This window comes from Lynx canadensis, chromosome B4, assembly GCF_007474595.2.
Source record: "Lynx canadensis isolate LIC74 chromosome B4, mLynCan4.pri.v2, whole genome shotgun sequence".
In the NCBI taxonomy this organism is placed as follows: domain Eukaryota; kingdom Metazoa; phylum Chordata; class Mammalia; order Carnivora; family Felidae; genus Lynx; species Lynx canadensis.
In genome coordinates, this window is record NC_044309.1 from 129,380,692 (window position 1) to 129,408,642 (window position 27,951).

The 27,951-nt window shown below is 49.9% G+C and overlaps 1 protein-coding gene across 1 annotated transcript; it reads left to right on the forward strand.

The window, feature by feature from the left end:
• Positions 1-1,881: 1,881 nt before the first annotated feature.
• Positions 1,882-27,286, forward strand: APOL5 (apolipoprotein L5). The gene is given in 5 exon segments (XM_032593804.1): positions 1,882-1,978; positions 16,426-16,793; positions 16,795-16,964; positions 16,966-17,275; positions 27,071-27,286. Coding segments are annotated over 5 exon segments (1,161 nt in total).
• Positions 27,287-27,951: the final 665 nt, after the last annotated feature.

The window sequence follows — 27,951 nt, forward strand, 5'->3', positions numbered from 1 at the left end:
AGAGAGCCGGATGCGGGGTTCGAACTCACGAACCACAAGCTCCTGATCTGAGCCGACACTGATGCTCAACCGACTGAGTCACCCAGGCGCTCCTGGAGTTTATGACACGACTTTAAATATTTGCTCTGTAGCAGCTCCTGGCCAGGGGACCCCACCTGGATGGGGAGGGGGGCAGGGGAGCTCTGGGAGGAAGGGGAGGGGCTGCTGCACCTCTGAGCCACCCCAGCGGCACAGGGGGCTCTGAGTCAGAGAACTCCGAGGGCAGCAGCTGCTGGGGTCTCATAATGCCAAGGTCCCGTGTCGTCACAGCTACCCGGTGAGGCTTTCGCGGGGCCTAGACAGCAGGCAGGCCCCAACTGGTGAAAAATCTGCTTGTCCAGGCTATTTTAAAAATCACTGGCTGTGTAAAAATTCGAATTTGGTGCCAGTGGGCTTTGGAGTCAACAGGTCTCGGCCTGCGGTGGGGAAACGACAAGCCGGGGCCAATGCACAGAGGCCACCCCCGGCCCAGTCATATAATAGGAGATTAGACACAGCCCAGGCCTGAAGTTTGTAATAAAAGGAGCGAAGGCTACTCCTTACTTGGCCAGGCACCGTGCGGTAGACAGAGGCCCCCTGTGTCTGAGGAGGAAGAAAGTCCGGGAAAACTGGCCAGTCCCAGCGTCGTACCGACGAACTGTCAGAGATGATTAAGGATGACAGGCCGCGCGGAGTTTCGCGTCCTGTGAACGAGTGGGGGCCGAAGGCTCCACGCAGCGCACATTCCTTCTGTGGAAGCCCAGGGGGGAGAGGCAGGGCCGGGAAGAAAGGCCTTAAAAGGCAATAATAATTAAAAAAAACAGACGGGGTGCCGCGGTGGCTCAGTCGGTGGAGCGTCCAACTTTCGATTTCGGCTCTGGTCATGTTCTCAGGGTGGTGGGATCAAGCCCCGAGTCAGGCTCCGTCCTCAGCACGCATCCCGCTTACGACTCTCTCTGCCTCTCCCCAACCCCCCAAAATAAAGAAATTTAAAAAATAAATAAATAAAAATCCAGAACCAAAGCAGTGCCAGTAATACGTGAAATTATCTCACGCTTTCCTGTGTTGAGTCATTTTTCTCCTCAACGAATCGCCGAAGTGTCCTTCTCCCGTTTTTAAGATGAGCACACGGGTACAGGGAGGTTGATTTACTTACCCAAGGCCACACAGCAAGTAAACGGTAAAGCCTGACTTTGAACTCAAGGCAATTTACGCCAGGGCCTGTATGCAATCCACAAAATCGGGGCTGGGGGCAAAGAGGTTGTGGGAAGGGAAGTAAAGGAAATGACGTCAGGGAATTAGCAGGTGGTTTTGCTGGTCTCATCTGCCAGGCTCCAAGGAGAAAAAGGTATCCTGAGGGGGGGGGGGGGGATGTATTCTGTGGTGTTGTAAGAGCAGGATCTGGACACCCAGGGTGGGAGGGCGGAGCAGAGGGGGGGACCCTGGGTGCGGGGCAGGGAGAACAGCCCGTTTCCACTCCTCTGCACACTCTCTACCCCTTCCCTCGCTTCTCCTCCCGCCCTACTCACTCTGCCCCATCCCCCCCAATAAGTAACCTTTTCTTGGATAAGAGCTGACTCCCCGAAGCAGGAAGGCAAGAGGGGAAACTCGGGCCGGAGCCAGCCTGACCTAAGTCTCCAGGACCAGCGGACCCACAACTGCCCTGTTGCTGAACAGCAAGCTCCAGGGACGCACCTGCAGCCTGGGTTGGGGGTGGGGGAGGCGCCCGGTGGAGACCCCTCCTCCCCTCCCCCGCTGAGCAGAGGCCTTTGCTGGACGCTTGCACATCTCCCTGGGGCCCCTCCCGGGCTCTCCCTCTCCTGGATTCCTTCAAGTCTGCCTGGTTGTCCTGCCTTAGGACTGATGAGGCGGCCGTGCGTGTCACTACTGCTGGCTCTTAGGGTCCTGCAGTTCCCCCAAAGACGCAAGGCCTGTGAGCACCATCAGCCCCCTGGCACAGGTGGGCAGGGCTCTGCACGAAGGGTGGGTCTTCACGGGGCACAGGGAACGTGTTGACCCCCGCAGCCTGGGGGACAGGTGTCTATCATTTGGTCTTTAATATGCAGGCGCCTAGTCACCAGTGAGTTCCAGCTGCTTTTCACGTATTTACTGGCCACTGAGCACCGTCTTTTGTGAGCTACCTAGGCAAGCTGCTCACCTGTTTCTCTGTTACATGTCTTTTTCTTATTCATTGGCCGGAGTTTGTTATCTTTTCTGGATACGGGCCTTTCATTGATCCGGCGACCCTGCGGTAATGAAAACAGGCTGGAACCAGTCAGGGTCAGGTCAAGCGGGCCAGGAAGCCACAGGGAAAAGCGTTAACTTGAACTCGAGACCCATGGGGACCCAGAGAAGGATTCCTTGCCTCCGGGCTACTCCAAGTTTGGTCTGCCTCTGGCAGGGCTCCCTCCCTCTGGCAGGGCAGAGTTTGGTTAGCAATGCAGAATTTGGGGCACCTGGGTGGCTCAGTTGGTTGAGCACCTGACTCTTAATTTTGGCTCAGGTCACGATCCCAGGGTCGTGGGATCGAGCCCTGTGTTGGGCTCTGCATTGCATGTGGAGCCTGCTTAAGATTCTCTCTCTCTCTCTCTCTCTCTCTCTCTCTCTCTCCCTCTGCCCATCTCCCCTGCTTGTGTGCTCTCTCTCTCTCTCTAAAATAAAAAATAAAAAAACAAGAGAAATGCAGATTTTACATCCTGTCCAAGACGAGTGAAACTGAGCCAGCCATCGGACCGGATTCCTGGGGACTTGTGTCCACACTGAAGTCTGAGAAGGGCTGGTCTACAGGGGAACCTCAGGATCACACTCCTGCTTCAGAACGTTCCCCACAACTGGGGCGCCTGGGTGGCTCAATCAATTGGGCAGCTGACTTCAGCTCAGGTCATGATCTCACACTCCATGAGTTCGAGCCCCGCGTCGGGCTCTGTGCTGACAGCTCAGAGCCTGAAGCCTGCTTCGGAGTCTGTCCTCCCTCTCTCTCTGCCCCTCCCCTGCTTGTGCACTCACGCTAGCTTGCTCGCTCTCTCTCTCTCTACAATAAATAAACATTAAAGGGGCACCTGGGTGGCTTGGTCGGTTAAGCGTCCGACTTCGGCTCAGGTCATGATCTCACGGTCCGTGAGTTCAAGCCCCGCGTCGGGCTCTGTGCTGACAGCTCAGAGCCTGGAGCCTGTTTCGGATTCTGTGTCTCCCTCTCTCTCTGCCCCTCCCCTGCTCATGCTCTGTCTCTCTCTGTCTCAAAGATAAATAAACGTTAAAAAAAAAATTAAAAAAAAACATTAAAAAAAAAAAACCAGAAAAGAAAGAAAGATCACCACGACTGTAAAGGACGACTGGATGCAGACCCAGCCACGGCCATGGTTCTGTTCCAAGGTAAATACACTCATTCCCTTGAGCTGTTCGTACAACAGGTCTTTTTTCTGAGAAGGCCAAAACAGGTGCCTCCCCAAACCTGGTGATAAGTGGCTGTATATTTACTGAGCTCTTGTCAGCTGCCTGGGCAGCTGACACGGAGGACAGCGGGACAGCGGTCAGCTGCGCCCTGGACCCTCGGAAAACCCGGTTTCAAAGCCACCTCACCTCACCTCACCTCACCTCACCTCATCTCATCTCATCTCATCTCATCTCATCTCATCTCATCATCTGCTAAAGTTCCAAAGTTAGAGAGACCTTTCATTCAGTTATGGGACCCCCGCGTAGAGGCCCAAGGTGGCACGACTGTGGAGTTGGGAGCCCGCCCTCGTTGGCTGTGCGCCCAGAAGAGGAGCCGGAGTAAGTACCCCTCGCTTGCCGGCACTGCGCGCCCCCGCGGCTGTGACACGCGGGAACGGGGAACGTAAGCTCACTCACCTGACAAAGGGCGTTGGAAGCCACAGGGGGCGAAAATGCGTGTGAAGTCCTTTGTGAACCACCCTGCCTGTCAAACTATCAGTTTGCACACTGATTATCACCCCGGGGGCCGCAATGAAAGGGATTTGTCTTCTCTTCCTGACGTGTATCTGAAGCGTCTGCGTTTCTTGCGATGAACCTGTAAAAAGTATGTGTATGTCGGTTTTGGGTAAGAGGCTAAAGGATAGAATTTATCCAGTTTCTGGATATATTCTATAAAGTAAATATAAGATATTAGGAATCAAAATGCTTTTCTTCTGTGTTCCTAAGAGCTGATAGCATGCCAAAAAATCTGTATCTATATTGATGTCAATGTCTACGTCTATCTCCATATCCAAATCCATATCCAAATCCAAATCTAAATCTAAATCCAAATCTATATCTGTATCTATGTCTGTCGATATCTATGTCTATATCCATATCCATATCCAAATCCATATCTATATATCTATCTCTATCTCTATCTCTATATCTATATATCTCTATCTCTATCTCTATATATCTATATCTATATATCTATATATCTCTATCTATATATCTCTATCTCTATCTCTATCTCTATATATCTATATATATCTATATCTATATCTATATCTACATCTATATATATCTATATATCTCTATCTCTATCTCTAAATATCTATATCTATATATCTATATCTATATATCTATATCTATATCTATATCTATATCTATATCTATATATCTCTATCTCTATATCTCTATATCTATATCTATATATCTATATCTATATCTATATCATCTTTGTCATCTATATCTATATCCAAATCTAAATCTAAATCTATATCTGTATCTATATATCTATATATCTATATATCTATATATCTATATCTATATATCTCTATCTCTATCTCTATCTCTACCTCTATATATCTATATCTATATCTATATCATCTATGTCATCTATATCTATATCCAAATCTAAATCTAAATCTATATCTATATCTGTATCTATATCCAAATCTATATCTATATCGGCGTCAATGTCTATGTCTATATCCATATCCAAATCCAAATCTATATCTATATCTATATCCATTACCAAATCTATCTCTATCTCTATCTCTACCTCTGTCTCTATCATCTATCTATATCCCAGGACACAAACATTACAAAATTGTCACACACATGCACACTCCCAGTCATCACAAGCAGCTTGCAAAGGCGCAGCTCCGTGGCTCTTGTGCTGAGGGTTGTTATGGAAAATCTGAAGCCCACGTGCTTGGTGGCCCGGGGTCCCTTTGTTCCATGTGGATTCTGGTAACTTTGCTAGACTGTGGCCCCGGTACCACCTTTCGGTGGCCACTTTTCCTGGGACGTGGTGTGCTTCTTTGTGTCCAGAAGGATTTCTTGAGTTTTAACTTGTTTATTTTATATTTTTAAAGATTTTATTTTTAAGTAATCTCCACACCCCCCATGGGGCGCGAACTCATGACCCCGAGATGAAGAGTTGCACACTCCACTGACTGAGCCAGCCAGGCGCCCCTTGAATTTTAAACTTTAAATACTTATTCTGTTCACACTTTTCAGTATTCTTCTTGGAAGTTCCACCTCGCCTGCATTGGATTTTGCCTTTATTCCGTGTATTTTTTGCCAGAACCTTTGTCTTCATTTCATTTTGCTCATTGACCTCATTTTGTCTTCGTTGTCGATTACTATTTCTTTTTTAACAGTGTCTTTTTCCCCTTGTGTAAATTCTGCTATCTCACTTATTTCTGCAATGGCTTTATTTCCTTCTCTCTTCTTTGTTAAGCTTGACCAGTTTCCTCTTAATTGCCTCCTGTTTGGCCGTGTCTTCCCTGAGCCCTGAGATCACGTGTTTTGCTCTTATATCATAAAGGAATCGCTTCAACATCGCTTTAAGAAAATGAATCGCAAAAGAATTGTTGATCATTTTCATCAGCTTTTTGGCAACACCTTTCTGGTGAGTGTTCTTTATCTGCCATTTCTTTCTGATTTTCTTTTTCCAGTTTCCATTTGGACCTTGGATCTATATATATGTTTTATTGTGGTAAAATATAGGCAGCATAAAATGAAACCATTTTAATCATTTTTTAGGTGTACCCTTCAGCAGTATTAAGTACATGTACATTCTTTTGCACCCATCTCCAAAACTTTTTCATCTTCCCACACTGAAACTCTGTGTCCATTAAGCACTAATTCCCCATTCCTGCTCCCCCCTCCCTGCCCCACCCCTCAGCTCCCTGCCGACCACTTTTCTACCCTCCATCTTTGTGAACTTGACTCCTCCAGCACCCGCATATAATGGAATCCTACAACATTTGTCTTTGTGTCTGACTCATTCCGCCAAGCGTAAAGTCTTCAAGGTTCATCCTGTGGTGTGGCATGGGGCAGAATTTCACTCCTTCTTAAGGCTGAATCATATTCCATGGTATATTTTGTATATCTATTCCATATCCCACATGTTATGTTTCTCTACTTACCCATTTGTGTTGTTTCTAACCTTTTGGCTATTATGACTAATGCTGCCGTAAACACGGGTTTACACATATCTGCTGGAGACCCTGCTTTCAGGGTCTTTTGCATATCTACCAGGCAGTGGATTGCTGGAAATATAGTAATTCTACTTTTAAATTTTTGGGGGTAACTGACATACCCGTTGGCTGCACCATTTTACATTCAATACCCTAGCAATGCACAAGTTTCTCCACGCTCTTGCCAACCCTTGTTATTTTCCTCTCTGTCTCTCTTTCTCTCTCTCTCTCTCTTACAATCTGTATCTTAGCAGGTATGAGATGGTCTCTCATTGTGGTTTGGGTTGGCATCTCCCTGATGATGAGTGATGTGGAGCATCTTTTCGTGGGTTTACTGGCCATTTTTATGTCGTCTTTGGAGAAATGTCTACTCAGGTCCTTAACCCGCTCTTCAGTTGGGTTGATTGTTATTGGTGGGTTAATATTTTTTTTGTGGAGACCTTGTTTGGGTTGCTTGCTTTCATGGACCAGCTATTTATGGGAGATTGAAATAAGGAAGAAGTCAGGACTGTGTTCTATGGCAACAGAACTGTTCTTTCTGATCTGGGGCGTTCTGCACGAGTTTCTGTTTCTGTTTCCCCCAAGCAGGGGAATCGGGCAGTTTTCAAACTGTTCACAACGCTGACCCTCTTCTCCTCTCGTCTCAAGGACAAACTGCCTCCTCCAGATTCAGCTCGTCTCACCGGCTTCCTCATTTAGTGCATTGATTCTTGGAGCCAGTCCCGATTTGGTGCCAACCCGCACACTTTATTCTCACCATTTTAAAAAGGGATTTTACTTTTGCACTTCGGGAATGCCCTTCACCTTGAAGAGGGGCATTTTTCTTTGCAATTACTGGCATCGTCTCTCCTTTTCCTGCCAAAGCCCTGCTCATTCTTCTTGCGTTTGGCAAAGTGGGAGAAAACGTTACCTATTTCTCACGGTTTCCAATAGATGATGCCTCTGTCCTTTCCTTGTTGCTTTTGAGTAATTGCCAAGAGAAGTTGACAACTTGCTCCAGTCGTCCGGCATCCATTTATCCAGAAGTTCCAGCAGCATCACAGGATAACGGAGACATTATCTCTATTTTAGGGCCTTCCCTCTGCTTCTATCTCTCAGGCAACTTCCTCCTCGAGTCGTTAGGGGAGCCCTTTCATTCCCCAATTTCCTCTATAATATTGGCACTTGCCAGGGTTCTATTCTTGGCTCTTTCCCGGCTTCTAGTCTCACCGCCTTCCATAGATTCCATATGTTTACCAATTCCTAGGTCTGACTCACTGGGTCTCAGCTCTGGTGAAGCCACCCTCCCCCCTCCCCCAACCTAACTGTGGGGTCTGTTTTCTTCTTTAGGAGGTGAAACTACGTCTCTTCTGGCTCAAGACCCGTTGTCACCTGTAGAGAGAGAGGCGCGAAGGGGGCCTCGAAGCTCTATGACTACAACCATCACCTGGAATCTACCCAGGTAACACCCCCTTTTCTCAGTAGATTCCTCTGACTACAGCGCCCTCTCTCAACCTATAATGGAAGATGCGGGAGATTGGCAAGTGACTCGGGGCCCCAAGTGTGTGTGATCCCAGTTCCTAAAGCGAAGGTGAGGGTCTAAGGTCTCATTCCTACCCTATTTCCCCCACAATCTGGCTCACACGCGTCTCACAATTTGACCAACAGCATCCAGGGCCCCTTAGGCCACAGGGCTGATATTTATAAACCCCAAATCAGAATATGTATCCAGATCACGATAGAACACCTGCTTGAGCCCCACCGACCCCGGCGACTCTCAGCCGGATTTGAATACTGTTCTGCATACAAGAGATATCCTGGAATGAAAAGGACCCAAAGGTCAGCACAACAGGTTAGGAACGCTTGTCACGTGTGGAGTGTTTTAAAAGACGACAATATTAGGGCGCCTGGTGGCGCAGTCGGTTAAGCGTACCGACTTCAGCCAGGTCACGATCTCGCGGTCCGTGAGTTCGAGCCCCGCGTCGGGCTCTGGGCTGATGGCTCAGAGCCTGGAGCCTGTTTCCGATTCTGTGTCTCCTCTCTCTCTGCCCCTCCCCCGTTCATGCTCTGTCCTCTCTCTGTCCCAAAAATAAATAAACGTTGGAAAAAACTTTAAAAAAAAAAAAAAAGACGACAATATTGATACTTAACGACGTTAACGTGCCCGACTCTTTCTCGCCTCGGCATGTGCCCGGCGGTATTGCCTGTGCTAATGCCTTTACCAAAGCGAGCTGGCGAGTTGTCGTGACCAGGGGGGTGAGGAATAAAGATGCCCTCATTATGCCTCATTGTTTTTAGTTCACTGGTTTTCGTTGTGAAAGCAGCATGTGATTTCTGCAGCACGTTTCGGTAAGACAGATGAGGGGAAGGTACAGGTGTGGGTCGTCCGTCCCCTAAGCGTCTCTCCCCCGGGCTGAGCCTGCTCACCGCTGGGTGTAGCTCTACCAGAAATCCCCCCGTGGTCCTAGATCACTGCATATACAATCTTTCTAAAAAATCGAAATTATGTTCTTCAATTTTTTTTTAACTTAATGCATTCTGGGTCTTCCTTCCAGGTCGGTTCGTGTAGATTGGTTTCATTCTTCTTTGTGTCCATAAGTCTTTCTTTTAAAATTTTTTTTTCCACGTTTATTATTTTTGGGACAGAGAGAGACAGAGCATGAACGGGGGAGGGGCAGAGAGAGAGGGAGACACAGAATCGGAAACAGGCTCCAGGCTCTGAGCCATCAGCCCGAGCCTGACGCGGGGCTCGAACTCACGGACCGCGAGATCGTGACCTGGCTGAAGTTGGACACTTAACCGACTGCGCCACCCAGGCGCCCCCATAAGTCTTTCTTTTATATTGGTGTGTTTCATGGGAACAGTCCCCCTCCAGGGATATTGCAAATTGTTTCCATTTCTCTTGACCACCTCAAGGCACTAGTGAAGGTTTTTATCACACACCCTTCTCTCTAACGTGCTGTTGTGTTTGCGTGGGGTGAATTTCTAGAGGGGGGATGTGAGCGTCAGCATATGCACGTTCTGTGTTCTGAGCTACTCCAAATCATCCTTCCAAAAGTTCTATCACTTTATGCTCCAACAAAGTGCCTGAGAATACACATTCTCTCCCCTCTCTCTTTCTCAGCAACACGGGATGCTTTTATTCTTTTTACTTTTGCCAAAGTGGTCAATGAGATGGTATCTTGCTGTGGTCTAGATATTCATTTTGGGGGCTGCTAATGATGTTAAGCATCTTTACATGTGTCCATTGGCCATTGTACCTCTTCCCTCTGTGAAAGTCTTTTGCGAAGAACACGAGAAATGCCTGTTTATAGAAAATGAGAACAAGTGAAGTTTGAAATAGCTTAGGATTTTGTTATTACCCTCTAAGTCTTCAAAAAAGAAGAGGTGTGGGCGAGGGCTGGGGCCAGGTTTCAGGCACAGGAAAGAGAAACATTTATCAATCACATTAAAAACCTTTAAAAATGAAAAGCTTCTAGGAGTGCCTGGGTGGCTCAGTCAACTAAGCATCTGGCTCTTGATTTCAGCTCAGGTCAAGACCTCACAGTTCATGAGATAGAAACCCACGTCTGGCTCTGCGCAGACAGCACGGCGTCTGCTTGGGATTCTTTCTCTTCTCCCTCTCCCCCATTTTGCGTGTGTGTGCACTCTCTTTCTGTCAAAAATAAATACGCTTAAAAAAAATCAAAAGCATCCTGGTGAAGATGTGGCAAACAAGACAATCTGCAGATTCTTTTAAGCTTCCTGAAAACAAGCAATTCTCACATCATACAAATTGCCCCAGAAACAAAAGTCACAGCATGCAAGTGAGCATATTCTACGATGTGAATATAACACTGATAATAAGCCTTGATTACCTGGAAGGGAAACCATAGCTCAATATTTATGACTCTGAGATGAACATATTGAAATACAGTAGGAATGTAAATCTATAATAGGCTGATACAAAACCCTGCAATGACCAAGTTGGGTTCTTCACGGAACAGAAGGACAATTCGATATATGGAAATTTACGCACACAATACACCTTATTCATGGGATAGATAAAAAAGGAAAATTATGATCATCTCATTAGAGTCTGAAAATTCAGCACCTAATCCTAAGAAAAATATTGAAATATAGGAATAAAACACACACCTTATCACGATGAACAGTGGTTTTTGTAAGCCAGCTGCCAACAGTGAAATACTAGGATCCATAAAATTAAGTAATTTAAGATTTCAAACTAACCCAATAAGGCATAGGTCCAAAATAAGGAATATGAGTCTTAAAAAAAAAATAAGAAAGAAACCCAGCATTATGTATTCACGAAGCATTCATTCGACAACTATTATAATTAGTAAAACTTCAGTGAAGCCCAGAGGAGTATTAAAGACGAATGATATCTCTGTTGAGCAACAAAGCAGGTTAGAAAACACAACATTAGGGGCGCCTGGGTGGCTTCTGTCGGTTGCACGTCTGACTCGATCTCAGCTCAGGTCTTGATCTCAGGGTCGTGGAGTTCAGGCCCCCGCGTGTGGCTCTCTGCACTGGGCATCAAGACTACTTACACACACACACACACACACACACACACACGTTAAAAGATACTATTCACAATAGCATGAAAACAATTTGAAGTAACCGGGAAACAAGCTAGCCTGTCGCATCAAGAAGTAAGAATCTCGCTTCAAAGCGCTCACACCGTGCCACGGGGGGTGCCATCCCGTGCACCCCCGTGCCACCCCGTGCCATGGGATAGGAACGTAGCAGATCCTCGGATTTAAGCAGGGATATGTCCTGAGCCTGTATCTGCACATACTACGACAGCAGATAACTGCCTTCATGAAGTGTAACGAGAATCACGAGGAGCTCCCGGCCCCTGCGTGTGCGCCCTCACACCCGGAACCGCGGGAAGCCAGGAAGCAGACGGGGACACGGAGCCCATCACCGGTCCCCGGCCGCCGGCCAGAGCCGCCGCTGCAAACAGGACGGGCTTGGTGCCATTACACACAGGCAGACTCATAGGGGTGACGAGACCACGGCAACCCGATGGGCCACGAGGTGCGGCCCCCTCTTGCCACGCAGCGCGGAGGAGCGCTATGGAAAAGGCTTGTCGCGTAATATTACGGTTTAAAGCCAGCACACACGGCGGCGATACGTTATCCAAAGCCCGTGGAAAAGGACATGCCCTTGAAGCCAACCGGAAGTGGGTGAGCCAAGTCGATGGTTATGTTGCAGCCGTGGGGGTGATTTGTGTCCAAGTACACGGAGACCGCATTTCAAGCGGTTTTTGAGCAAGAGAAAAAGCCGCGACGGAAGCGTCTTTAAACGGGGGCCAGTGTGCCGCGCTGCCCGTGCAGGGGGGACGCTCATTGTCCCTCTACCCTTCTGCGTTCTTAGCCTGAGGCCCTGTCATAAAAGACTGACGAGAGAAAAATGAACGTGCGTGGCCTCACGTACACGTGGGGAGTGGCTGAGGGGGAAAATGATTCCCCAAGGTGGCTGAGAATTCAGTCTTAAATGCCAATTTTTTTAAATTTTTATTTATTTATTTTTAATTTTTTTAATGTTTATTTATTTTTGAGAGAGAGAGACAGAGCACAAGCGGCAGAGGGGCAGAGAGAGAGGGAGACACGGAATCCGAAGCAGGCTCCAGGCTCTGAACTGTCAGCACAGAGCCCGGTGTGGGGCTCGAACCCACGAACGGCGAGATCATGACCTGAGCTGAAGTCGGATGCTTAAGCGACAGAGACACCCAGACGCCCCTATTTATTTATTTTTGAGAGAGAGAGAGAAAGAGCGTGAGCAGGGAAGGGGCAGAGAGACAGGGAGACACAGAATCCCAAGCAGTCTCCGTGCTGTCAGCACAGAGCCTGAAACGGGGCTTGAACTCACAAAACCGTGAGATCATGACCTGAGCTGAAACCAAGAGTCAGACAACCTACTGAGCCACCCAGACCCCCCTTAAATACCAATTTAATAGGAAAAAGGGGGGGTAGACCTCTTAGGGGGGAATAAATGCTTTCCAAGAAAGACGAATGGGCCCTTAGAAGAACAGGCAGGAGGTATGATAGCTTGTGACAAAGTGGGTCTGGGTGTGGTGTCGACCTCCAGTCCCCTGTGACAAGAGGCTGTGGACACCCCCGGGGGGCATCTAAGACATCAGAGCACCTCTCGCGGGATATGTCTTTAGGCAGATGAGGGGAGTTCAGAGAACGCCTCTTCCCGCCTTTGTATTTCAAGTGCCTTCAGCGCCAATCAATCAGTATCCCAAAGCGGCATCTTTTGGAGTGACACCTGTCACCCTCACCTGCCTGGTTGAAACAACCAGCCAGCCAATGGACTCATCTCTGCGGAGGCTTCGGCAGAGACTGGACAATCCTGCCGGGACTGTAGATGGTAGAGGGTTGGACAGAATGGCCTCTCCCTTGCCTTCAAATTTACAGTGACATAAATAACATGACCTTGACCATCTTGTGCCTGTCGTTGGCTTATTGGATGATTATCAGAAGGCTTGGTGACTTCATCTGTCAAGATCACGATTTCCTAAGTCTTTGGCCAATCTGCTTTGCCACCAGGACCTGAGAAATCGCCTGTTTTACTACCTTCTAGCCAGCAGTAGGTATTATCAGAGTTTAATTGTTTGGTCAAAATCCTTAGGCCAAAAAGCTATGAAATTTTGAGATGTTAAGATTTTTTAAAGTTTATTTATTTTTTTTTAATTTTTTTTTCAACGTTTATTTATTTTTGGGACAGAGAGAGACAGAGCATGAACGGGGGAGGGGCAGAGAGAGAGGGAGACACAGAATCGGAAACAGGCTCCAGGCTCCGAGCCGTCAGCCCAGAGCCCGACGCGGGGCTCGAACTCACAGACCACGAGATCGTGACCTGGCTGAAGTCGGACGCTCAACCGACTCCGCCACCCAGGCGCCCCTAAAGTTTATTTATTTTGAGAGACAGGAGAGTGGGGAGAGAGAGAGGGAGAGAGAATCAGTGGGGGAGGGGCAGAGAGAGAAGGAGAGACAGAGAGCCCCAAGCAAGCTCCACCCTCCACGCTGAGCCTGACGCAGGGCTCAATCCCACAAATCCCACAAACTATGAAATCATGACCTGAGCTGAAATCAAGAGTCGGATGCTTAACCGACTGAGCCATCCAGGCGCCCCATAGACGTTAAGATTTTTGATGTCTTCTAACTTTGTTTTTCTTATCGCCCCAATTATAACTAGATAGTGCCTTTTGCGGGCACATCAGTAAATATCTCCGGGACAAGATGAGCAGAGAAGACACGCGATGCATGCTCTTTCACCCAGAGGCCTGGGAAGGCTGGGGGAGAGGAGTGGTTTGGACAGGTAATCCTAGAACAGGGATGTGTCGGGGGTGGGGGTGGGGGGCGGGCAGGGAATCCCCAGAATGTGCATTCTGGGAGGGCAGGGGTTTGGGCTGCCGTACTCAGCGCCATAATCCCAGCCTCTAGAACAGCGTCGGGCACAGACCTGACACTCAGGACATTTGCACGAGGGCAGGAAATCTGATTGTTAATATCCAAATTCCGTCGCTAGGCTCTCATCAGCCTCACAGTAGGAAATGCACAAATGGGTTCCAGCTAAGTGGGCTGAAGTGTCCATCACGCGTTACCTCCCTTTGCAACCGGAAATGTGCAGAAACGGGGGGCTGGGGGGAAGGATTTACACATCCTCACAGAACTTGGCCCAGCCTCTCTCCACCTGTCCGTCCCTCTTCTGCTCTTCCGACCCCACCTCACGGCGCCGGTTCATCCTGAATCGGCTCAGAACAGAGTCCTTCCCATGGGCTGCTGGCTGAGAACCCCCGCTCGGACCAAAGTTAATCAGGTCACTTGCACGGTGCCCGGACAGAGAGATGGTTTTCTCTTTCTTAGGAGAATAGTAGTCTCGACCGGCAGGTGGGGCCAGCCAGAAGCTTCTGGAAAACTGGAGTCCCGGGTTCTTACCCTAATTCCATCACAAACTGGGTTGTCATGTAGGGAAGGTCACCTCGCCCTTGGGCCAGCGTTCTCCTCTGTGACCGAGGGAGCAAACGAGGCAGGTGGCCGCTTTCCTTCCGTGTCAGGCCTGCAGAGGACATCACAGGCCGATGTAGCCTACACGTGTGTCGAAATAGTGTGAACGTGGTCTGGACGTCCTTCCAGTAACGGCAGGGGCGTGGACGCCTTTGCCCTCTATGGATGGATGATCTGGGGAGCCTTCCACCAACACCCTATAGATCTGAGACAGGCTAGAGGGGGGCTGGACTCCTAGGCGTACAGAGACGTCCCAAAGAAAACTCCGAGCAAGCCTTTTTTTTTTTTTAATTTATTTTTATTTTGTTTTTTTGTGATCTGTCCTCAAGATTCGCTTCTTTGTGTTTTTAAGTGTATTTATTTATTTTGAGAGTGAGAACCGGTGGGGGAGGGGCAGCGAGAGGGGGAGACAGACGATCCAAAGCAAGCACGGTGCTGGCAGCACAGAGCCCGATGCGGGGCCCGATCTCACCAACCGTGAGATCATGACCCGAGCCAAAGTCAGACGCTTAACCGACTGAGTCACCCAGGCACCTGTGAGCAAGCCTTTTTCTCGAGAGTGATGTCGTGACGGGGAAGGATGTCCAAAGGCCCCCCCCCCCCCTGCTTCCCTGGGCAAGGGTCACTTGGCTGGTCTACCTGAGGCTTTGCCCAAGGAGCAAAGAGATTGTCAAGGGGCTCTTTATGGAGGCCTTGGGGCCGCTTGGCCTCAGTATAGTTTTTCCACGAGCCCTGCCTTCTTTCCCAAACACCTCCTCTCCAGTATGGCTTACGGTATTCCTTAAACCCGTGCCCAATCTGTTGTAGACAGACAGGAACAAACCTAGGGGGCATCCGAGTCAGATTCTGTTACGTGCCACAGGAAGCCGATTACAGCATCCTGCGCCGTCCAGCAGGGTCCCCTTGGGAAGCTCCCGATCCTATCAGATAATTTCACTTAGAACGGTGATTTTCTCAAAGACCCTGCCAAACTCTGGTGTTCCAGGAGCTGGACCAAAGGGATTCCACGGGAAAATTGAATGACGGCAGTCTCGTCTCCAAAGCGTAGGGAACATTTGAGTTCATGGAGAGAATTTTCTCAGCGGGACATTTTTCTTTCTTCCCCACCACTTTTTCTTAGGATTACATGCTTCTCCTCCTTGCCTGTTCGCGAGCGAACAGAGCAGAAGCTTCTGTGTCTGGGTGCGACCACGTTCCCCAAATAACACAACGCTGGCAAGACGGATAGTACACCATTGGCCCTCCTCTATGGAAGATATTACATTATAATCAGGGTCTCACTGAAGCTTCTCTCTCCTTTTTCTTTGGAAGTATAGGCTATTCGATTAATTTCCTGAAATAATTCAATTACCCACACACGATACAAAACTCAAAAGGAACAGAAGGGCAAAGTTTAAAAGTAAATCTCCCTCAAACCTTTTCCCAGCTGCCCGGCTCTTTTGCCCAGAAGCAACCACAATTTCCCAGTAGATCCCCTTTTAACATCAAAAAAGAAAATCAAGCCACCTCCTCTATATATAGGACTCTTATTTCCCTGGATAGAACTGTTTGCAATCTGTTATTAGTGTTTAAGTTTTATATGTATGCATATATACATATACATATACATATACATATATATTCATATACATATGAATATGTATATATATTCATTAAGAAAAGATTACAGAAGTCAGTCAATGCTTTCAGGGTACATTTTATTCATCACATCAGTCTCCATTATGGGCAGAAGAAAGCGAGCCGTCCACGGGTGAATGGACTGGGAAGCCGTTCTGGACACACAGCATGATCGCTTGAACCGTGTCTCCTGCTATAAACACACGGTCCCCGGGGTCCCCGGGGTCCCCGGTCACGTCGCTCCCCGCTTGTACCTTGATTCTCAGGGCCCTGCTCCCTGAATGTGTTAGAGAACTCCGATTACCAGAAGTTTGTAGCTTACTGCTGAGCATGTCCTAGAGCTGGAAAACGAACCAAGTGATACGAACTGTACATCCTGACGGAAGAGCTGACACGGTATAAGGAAGCATCCGTGCCAGGAAACCTATCCGAGGAGGAAAAAGCGTTTCTCTCCTGTTTCCCCTTGCAGAAGTACAAGCTGGAAAAGAGCATCAGAGAGCTGCACGCTATTGCCGACCAAGTGGACGCGACCCATAAGATGCTCGCCAAGACCAGCCTGGTGGCCGGCGCCTCAGACGCCGTCTCTGGCGTCTTAAGCATCTTGGGTTTGGCCCTGGTACCCGTGACAGTAGGGTGGAGTCTGATGCTCTCAGCGGTGGGGCTGGGCCTGGGGGCAGCCGCTGCTGTCGCCAACATGTCGACGAGTGTCTTAGAAAATGGAAGCAATATGGCAGCCAGAGAGAGAGCCAGCAGACTGGTTGGTGCCTATGGAAACGACGACGGAGTACAAAGCTTTTGAAGAAATAAGGCTGTCTGAAATCAGTGTTGTGTGCGTTGATAGGTGTGTCAGACTCATCAAGAAGGTCAAGGGACTTCGTGCCTCCCAGATGGCCAAAGCCAACTCCGGCTTCATGGCTATAGGTCAATGCGGCCATAAGCCGTCTCCCCTTGTGGAGGGCCGGAGGGCTGCGGAGAGCAGCTGAAGGCTCAGTCCTGTCCGTGAGCAAAGGTGTCCGGGTGCCGGGTGCTGCTGGGGCTGGCTTGTCACTTTTGCAAGACGTGCAAAGCCTCCTGCAGAGCCGGAAGCACCTGGAGGAGGGGGCGAGGGCAGAGACAGCCGAGGCACTGAGGACACTCGCCAAGGAGCCGGAGCAGGAGCTGAGGCAGCTCACCCGGCACCACAAGCTGACCATCCAGGGGCGGGGCTGTCGGAGAAGCCCGTTCCTGCAGGAGGAGGTAGGAAGGGGGTGCGGAAGGCAGACGTGGTCCCCGTCTTCCTAGAGCCTCCCAGGAGGCGAATGCTGGGTCGGTAGATGCATACACAAATACATGATCAGAACTGTCCTTTCTTCAGAGAGAGGACTTTGCCCACGCCCCTCAGCTAAATTAGGCCCCTCCTCTTCTTTCCAGAACCCCACTGTTTTCTCTCAAGGCGCTGAGCACATGCTTTAGAAATCACATATTTCACGTAGGTATTCCCCGTCCGTCTTCCCGTACGATGCACCCTCTGGGAGGGCAGGGATGGGTCCCCAGCCTCCCGCAGCACCTGGCACGCCGCAAGGGTGCCACAAACCTGTGTTGGACGACCTGAGGTGGCATTCCAAATGAGTTGGGAAAGGATTTTTATTTGAAAAAAAACGGTTGATAGCTCTAGCCTCTCTTGTTTGGGGACGTTCAATATCCAGCTTTAAAAACAGAAGTGAAGGGGCGCCTGGGTGGCGCAGTCGGTTGAGCGGCCGACTTCAGCCCGGTCACGATCTCGCGGTCCGGGAGTTCGAGCCCCGTGTTGGGCTCTGGGCTGATGGCTCGGAGCCTGGAGCCTGCTTCCGGTTCTGTGTCTCCCTCTCTCTCTGCCCCTCCCCCGTTCATGCTTTGTCTCTCGCTGTCCCAAAAATAAATAAACGTTGAAAAAAAAAATTAAAAAAAATAAAAATAAAAACAGAAGTGAAAACTACCACATAGAGGAGAATTTCAAAACTCCTCTTTAATTTTACAGAGAGTATGAAATAAGACTGGGCAGCAAAGCCACTGACTGAGACCCTGACAAGGGACACACAAGCCTTTGCCGAAGGTGTGAAGGCTCATGAATTCATTCAGTCATTCATTCATTCACAGTTTCTATTTAACTTTTTTTTTTTTTCAACGTTTATTTATTTTTGGGACAGAGAGAGACAGAGCATGAACAGGGGAGGGGCAGAGAGAGAGGGAGACACAGAATCGGAAACAGGCTCCAGGCTCTGAGCCATCAGCCCAGAGCCCGACGCGGGGCTCGAACTCACGGACCGCGAGATCGTGACCTGGCTGAAGTCGGACGCTTAACCGACTGCGCCACCCAGGCGCCCCTCTATTTAACTTTTTTAAATTTAAATTTATTTTTTTTTATTTTAGAGATAGGGTGTGAGCAGGGAAGGGGCAGAGAGAGAGAGAGAGAGAGAGAGAGAGAATCTCAAGTAGGCTCCACACTCAGCACAGAGCCCAATGCAGGGCTCGATCCCACAACCCTGCGATCATGACCTGAGCTGGAATCAAGAGTCAGACGCTCAAGTGGCTGAGCCACCCAGGTGGCCCCTTAGATTTTAATCAGCTGAGGTCGCGACGGGGTCCGAGGGCTGAAGGGAGTGTTCCCAAACTTGTCTGCATGTTGGAAGTGCCTGGGAAGCTGTGACAAATACTGATGAGCAGGTGAGTCCTGCTTGCTCTTAGGGACTGGGATTTAATTGATCTGGGGTATGACCTGGACTGGGGGGGGGGTGTTGCAGGATCCCCAAATAATTCCGTTCTACAGCCAAGTTTGGGAAACTTTGCTTTTAAGGAGTGAGGTGTTCTTACTGCATCAATATACTTTTACTCTTTGGGTACATATTCTAACTTCTTTTTTTTTAATTTTTTAAATGTTTTTTAATTTATTTTTAAAGGAGAGAGAAGGACAGAGCATGAGGGGGGAAGGAGCAGAGAGAGAGGGAGACACAGAATCCCAAGCGGGCTCCAGGCTCCGAGCTGTCAGCACAGAGCCTGACACGGGGCTTGAACTCACAAACCGCGAGATCATGACCTGAGCCGAAGTCAGACGCTCAACTGACTGAGCCCCTCTAACTTCTTTCTTTCTTTTTTTTTTTAATGTTCATTTATTTTTGAGAGAGACAGCATGAGCGGGGGAGGGGCAGAAAGCGAGAGTAAGAAAAAGAATCCCAAGTAGGCTCCGCGCTGTCAGCAAAGAGCCGGAGGTAGGGCTTGAACTCACGAGTTGTGAGATCATGACCTAAGAGTTGGACGCTTAACCGACTGAGCCACTTGGGCGCCCCATATAGTCTAGCTTAATAACCAGCGGAAGATTTGGGGGTAAACTATGAGACACGAGGCTTCGTATTCGAAAGCGTCTTGCCTGTCATGGAGTACAAGCCAGGTCGTCGTGAGAAAAGACACAGTCTCTGCTCTAATGGCCCTGGGGACCCAGCAGGAGGACAGACCCCAGACAAGCCATTAACAAGGAAGAGAGGTGGAAGGTACCACCCAAGGATCACAGGGGGCTGTGGGAGACCCTGACAGGGGTACCTACTCCTGGGTAGGCGCCCGATTCTGCTACGCGCGTGTGCACTCCTGGGCTCGCGTCTCTGCCGCGTCACCTCACTGAGCCCTGCGCGAACCCCGGCTGTGTGCATCTGCAGCCAGAGGGGCCACTCGTGGTATTCAATGCACAGACACCCACGGGGCGCCTCTTTGCCGGCAGTACTCCAGGCCCGGCCGCACGAGAGACACAGAAGGACCCGGTGTGGAACGCGAGCCACATGCCAGCCCTGGCATGGCTGGACGCCCAGGTGAACCTTCTGGAAGATTCTAATTATTGCCACAGACGTGAGTAAACTACTCCCGTTTCCTCTTTGTCCTCGCCGGTCGAGCTGCCTCCACGGAACCTTGGTTTAGCAGAGGCGAAATACAAGTGTCCAACTAGGAAAACTCAGGGCAGGGAAATTTAATGATGGTCGAAGTCCCGCACTGGCCCATGGTAATCCTTGGGGGCTCCGGAACTACTTGGGACGGAAGGGAAATGTGCGAGAGATAAGAGTTTCTGTGTGTACAGATGAGGTTGGGGGCCAAGGAGACTTAAATATGCATGTTAATTTAAGCTGAGGTTGGGCCACGTTTGGAGCACGTGTCTTCTCCAAATTGTACGTAACTACACAGAGCATTTAGAATTAAAGTTTTTTTTAAAAAAAAACACTTCATTTTTATATATTTTTTTAAGGTTTATTTATTTTTGAGAGAAAGAGAGCATGAGGCGGGGAGGGCAGAGAGAGAAAGGGAGACGCAGAATCCGAAGCAGGCTCCAGGCTCCAAGCTGTCAGCACAGGGCCCCACACAGGGCTCGAACTCAGAACGGCGAGATCATGACCTGAGCTGAAGTCAGCCACCCAACCGACTGAGCCACCAGGCACCCCCAAAATTAGATTTCTTACAAAGGAGGACCACAGCCCATAGCCTGCTGGACTTAATTTAGTTTCTTACATCACTTCAATGAATACAGCTTCTGCCTCACTACTGACTGAAGCCATAATGGGAGGAGAATGAGTTTTCTAAAAGACCATTCCCGTGGCTGAAAACCAAGAAGTCTAGTCTTTTGGGTTCTTGAACCCGACTCCAACGTGAGTGTGTGTGTGTGTGTGTGTGTAACCAACACATTAAGGTAGAAAATGCTTGACTGTTCCACCATAAGAAAACTCTAGGCTAACCTGACTGATTCATGAGCCTGTTTTGCAGACGTTGACCAACCACCAGTAAGACTGGCTAAGATGGGAGCACACTGGGAAGAATTCTTGGAACCGTGAAGAAGGGACTAGGAGTGAGCGAAAGTAATCTCTGCGAGGACACACCCCAAGATCTCCCCCCAAGCGTCACGCTCACACTGCTATTTTTGACCAGGTGTCCCACGAAGAGACAGGAGTCCTGAATGCGCTTGTTCAGAAAGGAAGACACCTGTCCTTCCCTATATCCACGTAGCATATTTCGCCCAACTTCTATGCTGATTACAAAGGAAATGAAAGAATATGAATGGACAGCCAGATGAAGAGATATGTAGGGCGAGGACCTGAACAAGGGAGCTTCTGTCCTAGCTAAAGTTTGGGCCCCAACATGGTGGCCCGTGGAGGTGTTCTGGCTCCCCCGATTTGGAAGCTCGCTGAACCCTCTCCATTTTGGGGTTTTACGGAGGCTGCATTACAGAGGCACGATTGTTTAATTCCTTGGCCATTGGTTGATTCAACCTTCAGCCCCTCTCCCCTCCCAGGAAATCAGTCTCTACTCACGGTTGGTTTCCCTGGCAACCAGCCCCCATCCTTAGGTGTTTCCCCAAGCCCACCTCCTGCGGACACACCACATGCTGTGAATAACAAGGCACCCGGTTCACCTTTAAGGCTCTGAAGCATTTTCAGGAACTGAGGACGAGACTAAATATTAAAACACAAGGTTTACCCATTGCTCTTAACACTCAGGAAATTCCAAGGGTTTGGGGAGCTGTAAGCCAGCAACTGTGAATGAAGACCAAATATATAATGAAAAATATATTTTGGTCCTCCAAATGAATGACCAAATGTATATATTTCTTACAAATCACAATATTGCTCCTAGGTAGTCTCCAACCTGTTCATCCATCCATCTCACCTATTCGTCCATTAATCTCATCCATCCATCTCATCTATCCATCTGTCCATCCATCCATCCACCCCATCTATCCATCCGTCCATTCACTCATCCACCCATCCACCCATCCATTCATCTGTCCATCCATCCATTCACCCACCCATCTGTCCATCCATCCATCCATACACCCATCCATACACCATCCACGCACCACCTATCTACCCATCCACCCATCCATCCATCCACTCATCCATCCACCCATCTAGATACTTAATACCTACCAAGTGAAAGGCATTTTTCTAAGCAGTGGGATAGAGCAGTGAACAAAACACATCCCTGCCTTCATGGGGTTTATAGTCTCGTGGTGAGAAAGTCAGTGGGAGAGGCAGACAAGAAACACAAGAAATAAGTAAATTATACAGTATAATATAAAGTAATGGATGTTAAGGAGAAGGATGAATCTGGGAAGGAGGCTGGGGAGTGTAGGGTGGGGCAAGAAGGCAATTTTAAATAAGATCATCAGGGAAAACCTCAGGGAGGCTTTTATCTGAGCAAAGACATGAAGGCGTTGAGGGAGCCAGCCAAGAAGATATCTGGGAGAAGAGCATTCCGGACAGAGGGACAGCAAAGACAGGTTTAAGGAGCTGGAAGAAGGCTGCGTGACAGGAGCAGAGTAATGGCTCGGGGGCACCAAGAGGGGACGGGAGATGAGGTCAGATGGAGGCCAAAAAGTGCAATGTCTTATACGCTATGGTAGGATTTTGGCTTTTACTGGGTGAGATGGGTAAACATCGGGAGGGTTCAAGCGGAAGGATGACATAATCTCCCTTAGCTTTTACCAGCATCCCTGCGGCTGTTGTGTGGGGAAGAGACCATAGGGGCAAGGCTACCACAGGGACTGACACAGTCCTTGGGAGAGAAGACGGTGGCTTGAAATGGTGTGGCCGTGGAGGTGGTGAGACGTGTCAGAGCCTGGACCTATTCTGAAGGTAGAGCCCACATTTTGTGAGAGAAAAAGAAGACCACCATAACACCCAGGTGTTACCCTGAACAACAGGTCCTTACCCGAAACAGGTGTTGTGGCCGTGGGAGTGTAGGGCAAGATCAAGTTGCTCAGTTTGGACATGGCGAAGTTCGAGATACCCAACAGCCAAGCAAATGGAGATGTTGAGTAGATGGTGAGACCTGTGTGTCTAGATTCAAGACGCCGGATCTCCAACACCAAACTGGTGAGAGACACAAATTTGTAAATAAATGATATTTAAAATCACAAGAGCGGACCGGGTCGTCAAGGATGTGCGTGTACGTACGAAAGAGCAGATGTACAAGGTCAGTGCCTTGGGTCACGCTGGCTTGAAGAGGATGGGGAGAAGCGGAGGAATCATCGAAGGAGACAGAGAAGGAGCAGCCACCGAGGGGGGGAGGGGAGCCGGGAGTGGGGTGTCCTGGGAGCCCAGGGAAGAAAGCCTCGAGGACGATGAGGTTTGAGCCCTGATCAGATTTGGCAGCGTGGAGCCCATCGGTGGCCTTGACAAGAGCAGTTATGGCGGAGTGGCAGATGAAAGCTTGACTGGAGAGGGTTGAAGAGAAGGGGGAAAGAAATTGGAGACTTAAATATAGACAAAGCTTTTGAGATTTTCTGGAGAACCTTCCAGGAAACTGGGGAAATCACTGCGGTGGGGGGAGGTGGGGAAGCAGGGAGTGGAGGTCAAGAAAGGAAGTAGCATTTTTAAAAAAAAATTTTTTTTAATGTTTATTTATTTTTGAGACAGAGAGAAACAGAGCATGAACGGGGGAGGGTCAGAGAGAGAGGGAGACACAGAAACCGAAGCAGGCTCCAGGCTCCGAGCCGTCAGCCCAGAGCCCGACGCGGGGCTCGAACTCACAGACCGCGAGACCATGACCTGAACCGAAGTCAGACGCTTGACCGACTGAGCCACCCAGGCGCCCCTTTCACACATATTTTAAGAGACTGTCGCTGTGGGGAATCTTCAGCGCTATTCCCTATCAGCAATAAGGGTCATTCGAATCTTCCCAGCCTGAGGAATCCTCGTGCAACCCAGACTCTCCTTGATTCTTGTCCCTCTCCCCTCTCAAAAAAGAAACGAGGAAATACGGTTTACTATGCACTGGGAATTGTGCTAAATAGCCCATAGTTACTGCTTAGTACTTTGTCAACACTGTGCTGAGTACTCTATAAATACTGTCCTACTTCATCCTTGAACCGCCCCCCCCCCCCGCCGCCAGTATGTACATTTATCTCCAATTTACAGGTGAGGAATCTAATGCACAGAGACATTAAATTGTGCAAGGTCGACCAGTTAGCAGGTGGCCGCTCAGGGATGGAACTCCGAACCCTCTTGAGCCTCGACGCCTTGCTCTTAACCACTGCCCTACGCTGCCTTGGTTAAGTGTCCCAATTAAAAGGGGCGCCTGGGTGGCTCAGTCGGCTAAGCGTCCGCCTCTTGATTTCGGCTCAGGTCACGATCTCAAGGTTTGTGAATCTGAGCTCCGCATCAGACCCGGTGTTAATAGCACAGAGCCCGCCTGGGATTCTCTCTCTCCCTCCCTCTCTGCCTCTCTCTCTCTCTCTCTCTGTCTCTCAAAATAAACATTAAGCGTCCCAGTTAGGAAAGGGGGCTCAGAGAGACGAAGCGACATTTTCAAGGTCAGACCATTAAGGAACAGTCGGGCTGGAATTTGTACATGTCTGTGTTTGTAGGCTGGAGGCATTTTAACTTCGAGTGAGCCAATCCTGACATCACTTTACTTTTAAACATTACGTGGAGATTTCACATCGTTTACACTTGGGTGCGCACGCCCAGATTAGCATTTATATTCAGCCTGTGCTTGGTGGGAGAATTTTCACATGCACTGACCTACACTCTTTCAGAGATTTCTGGAGCCTTGGGGTTGGTCTAAGGCAAGAGTCAGCAAATGATCGCCAAGGGGTCAAATCTGGTTCAGCACTTGTCTTTGTAAATTTTCATTGGAGCACAGCCACACCCCCCTTTGGGGAGAGCCCCTGGTTTCTTTCCCACAATAATGGCAGACTTGAGAAGCCGTGACAGAGGCCAGGCGGTCTGCGACACCTCAAATATCAAGGGGCGCCTGGGTGGCTCAGTCGGTTAAGCGTCCGACTTCGGCTCCGGTCGTGATCACACGGTTCGTGGGTTCGAGCCCCGCATCGGGCTCTGTGCCGACAGCTTGGAGCTCGGAGCCTGGAACCTGCTTCGGATTCTGTGTCTCCCGCTCTCTCTCTCTGCCCCTCCCCCACTCGTTCTCTGTCTCTCTCCCTCTCAAAGATAAATAAAAACATTAAAAAAAATTAAAAAAAAACCCTCAAATATTGATCATCTGGTGCTTTACAGAAAGTTTGCCGACTTCTGGTCTAAATGCTTCAAAAGAAGCAACTTAAGGGGCACCTGGGTGGTTCCGTGAGCGAGCATCTGACTCTTGGTTTCGGCCCCGGTCATGATGTCACCATTTCATGGGTTCGAGTCCCGAGTCGGGCTCTGTGCTGGCAGCACAGAGCCTGCTTGACATTCTCTCTCTCCCTCTCTCTCTCTCTCTCTGCCCTTCCCCTAGTTGCGCTGTCTTTGTCTCTCTCAAAGTAAATAAACTTAAAAAAAAAAAAAAGCAACTTTTGAGTATCTAGAATTCTGGCTTTTGAAATGGGAAAAGGCCACCCCGAACCGGGAAGTCCATTTCAGAACCCAGATGGAACCCGAGGGTGATGGTGAAGCCGCCGGGATTCTGAGAGCACCGCTCACACCTGCCCCCTCCGGCCGCAGCGCCACACAGCCCTCTAAAAAGCTCGAGGGACAGCCTGGAGGAGGCTTTACTGGGAGCCTGCGGGGAGGCCAGGGTACAGCCTCCCTTCCTGCCTCCTCCAGAGCTCGCACCCCGTCTGGTCATCCGGCCTCCTTCTCCTGTAGACGAGACACGGAACCGAGGATGGTGGGATAAAGGCGTCTAACAGAGCGCCTCGTGCCTACTGAGCCGTCGGGCGGGGGGGTGGCCTCCCTTTTTTGGGGGGTGGGGGGAGGAGGAGACAGGGATGGCCTTTCGCTCTTCCAGTTTGGGCTCCTCATTATTGATTCTAAGCCTGGAAAGATGCTCTGAAGCCAGAACCGTAAGGTGCCCTCAGTGCCTGGGTATGGAGGTTTCGAATTTGGTCCCGGCAGACAGAAGCTTTCCACGGAGATGGGAGCGGGAGGGCATCTGAGAGCCAGCGTGTTCCAGAAAGGATCTGGCTGCGGTGCACAGACCCATGGCCCTTGCATTCAGCTGGTCACTGACTGAGACCGACCCGCTGCCTCCTTCCCTGCGTTTGAAAAAAGATTAACAGGGGTGTCTGGGTGGCTCAGTTGGTTAAGCGTCCGACTCTTTTTATTTTTTAATTTTCTTAATGTTTATTTTTAAGAGAGAGAGCACGAGCAGGGGAGGGGCAGAGAGAGAGAGAGGGAGACCCAGAATCCGAAGCGGGCTCCAGGCTCCGAGCTGTCAGCACAGAGCCCGACGCGGGGCTCGAACTCACGAACCATGAGATCGGGACCTGAGCCGAAGTTGGACGCTCAACCGACTGAGCCCCCCAGGCGCCCCGGAGCCTGGCTCTGGATCTCGGTTCAAGTATGATCTCACGGGTTCGTGAGTTCAAGCCCCGCGTCGGGTTCCGCACGGACACTGCCAGAGCCTGCTTGGGATTCTCCCTCTCCCGCTCTCCCTGCCCCTCCCCCACTCACAACATCTCTGTCTCTCTGAAAAGAAACACATCAACTTAAAAAGATTAATAGACGTTCGTTTCTAGAGGAAAGAAAAAGAGCGAGAGACATTATTTTCTAGAGGAAAAAGAAAGGTTAACAGACGTGATTTTTTAGAGGAGTTTTCAGGCAAAACCGAGTGCAAGTACAGAGTCCCCGCAGGCCTGCTCTCCCCACCCACACAGGCATGGTGCCTTTGTGACCATGGGGGACCGAGCATTTGTCGAGGCCTGATTTTCACCTGGGGAGACCGGTTGCGCTGGGGCATCGGGAGGGTCCCCACGGGCCCCCCGGTCTACCTGAACGTTCTATACGTGGAGACGCGGCGGGGCAGGCGGGCAGAGACTTGACCGAGAGCGCAGAGCTGGCTCCGGCCGAGAGAAACAGAAGCCTGGCAAAAAAAACAAACAAAAAAAAACACCAATGACCTTAGTCGCCATCGCGATAGCTTTGGGCACCTTGGGTGCGCGGAGCTGAGGGCATAGTCCAGAAGCCCCTCTGGAGGCACAGGGACGGGAGCCTGAGGCTGGGAGCCACCTCTCGGACCCGCATCCTAGAGTCATCTCGTATTTCCCGGGAAACCTTTGGGGAGTCAGAGTTCGGTGCCTGTCACCTCCCGGGCTGTGTGTTCCAGACGGCGTCTTTCTGTGGCCCCTTCAGTACAGCTTATATTGTACTGAAGTATATGCGGGCAGGTGCCCAGCGAGGCGGCAGAAAACCGGACACGATTGATGGTTCTCCGCCCTCCGGAAGCTCGGTCTGCTGGGAGGCCGGACACGAGCACCGTTCCCAGCGGAAGATCTGGCTTCTCCGGGCCTGGTCTTCAAGTGGCACCCGTGTGCGTGGTTAGCGGATGCTGCAGGAGTGGGCTGAGCGTGGCTCAAAGTAGATCTTCGTGGCTACAGTCTGTCAAGCGGAAAGACTGATGTGGGTGGGAGGGGGTCAAGTCGACAAAATAAAACGTGTAAAGAGCCCACTATGGCGGGGCGCGGGGGGCGGGGGGCGCCTGGGTGGCTCAGTCGGTTGAGTGTCCCACTTTGGCACAGGGCATGATCTCACGATTCGTGGGTTCAAGCCCCGAGTGGGGCTCTGGGCTGACAGCACGGAGCCTGCTTGGGATTCTCTCCCTCCCTCTCTCTCTGCCCCTCCCTGACCTAAAAAAAAAAATAAAAATTTTAAAAAAAAGATGACTTTTTAAAAACTGTTTATCCTTGAGAGAGAGAGCCAGAGGGTGAGCAGGGGAGGAGCGGAGACAGAGGGAGACACAGAATCCGAAGCAGGGTCCAGGCTCCGAGCGGTCAGCCCAGAGCCCGACGCGGGGCTCGAACTCACGAACCGTGAGATCGTGACCTGAGCCGAAGTCGGACGCTTAGCCGACTGAGCCACCCAGGCGCCCCCAAAAGAGATGACATTTGATCTGAGCTTTGAAAGTTGAGGACAAGTTCATTCGGTGTGGGAAGAGGGGCAAAGGCCAGGGGAGAGGGAAGCACGGCTTGTCTGGAGGGCAGTCCCCAG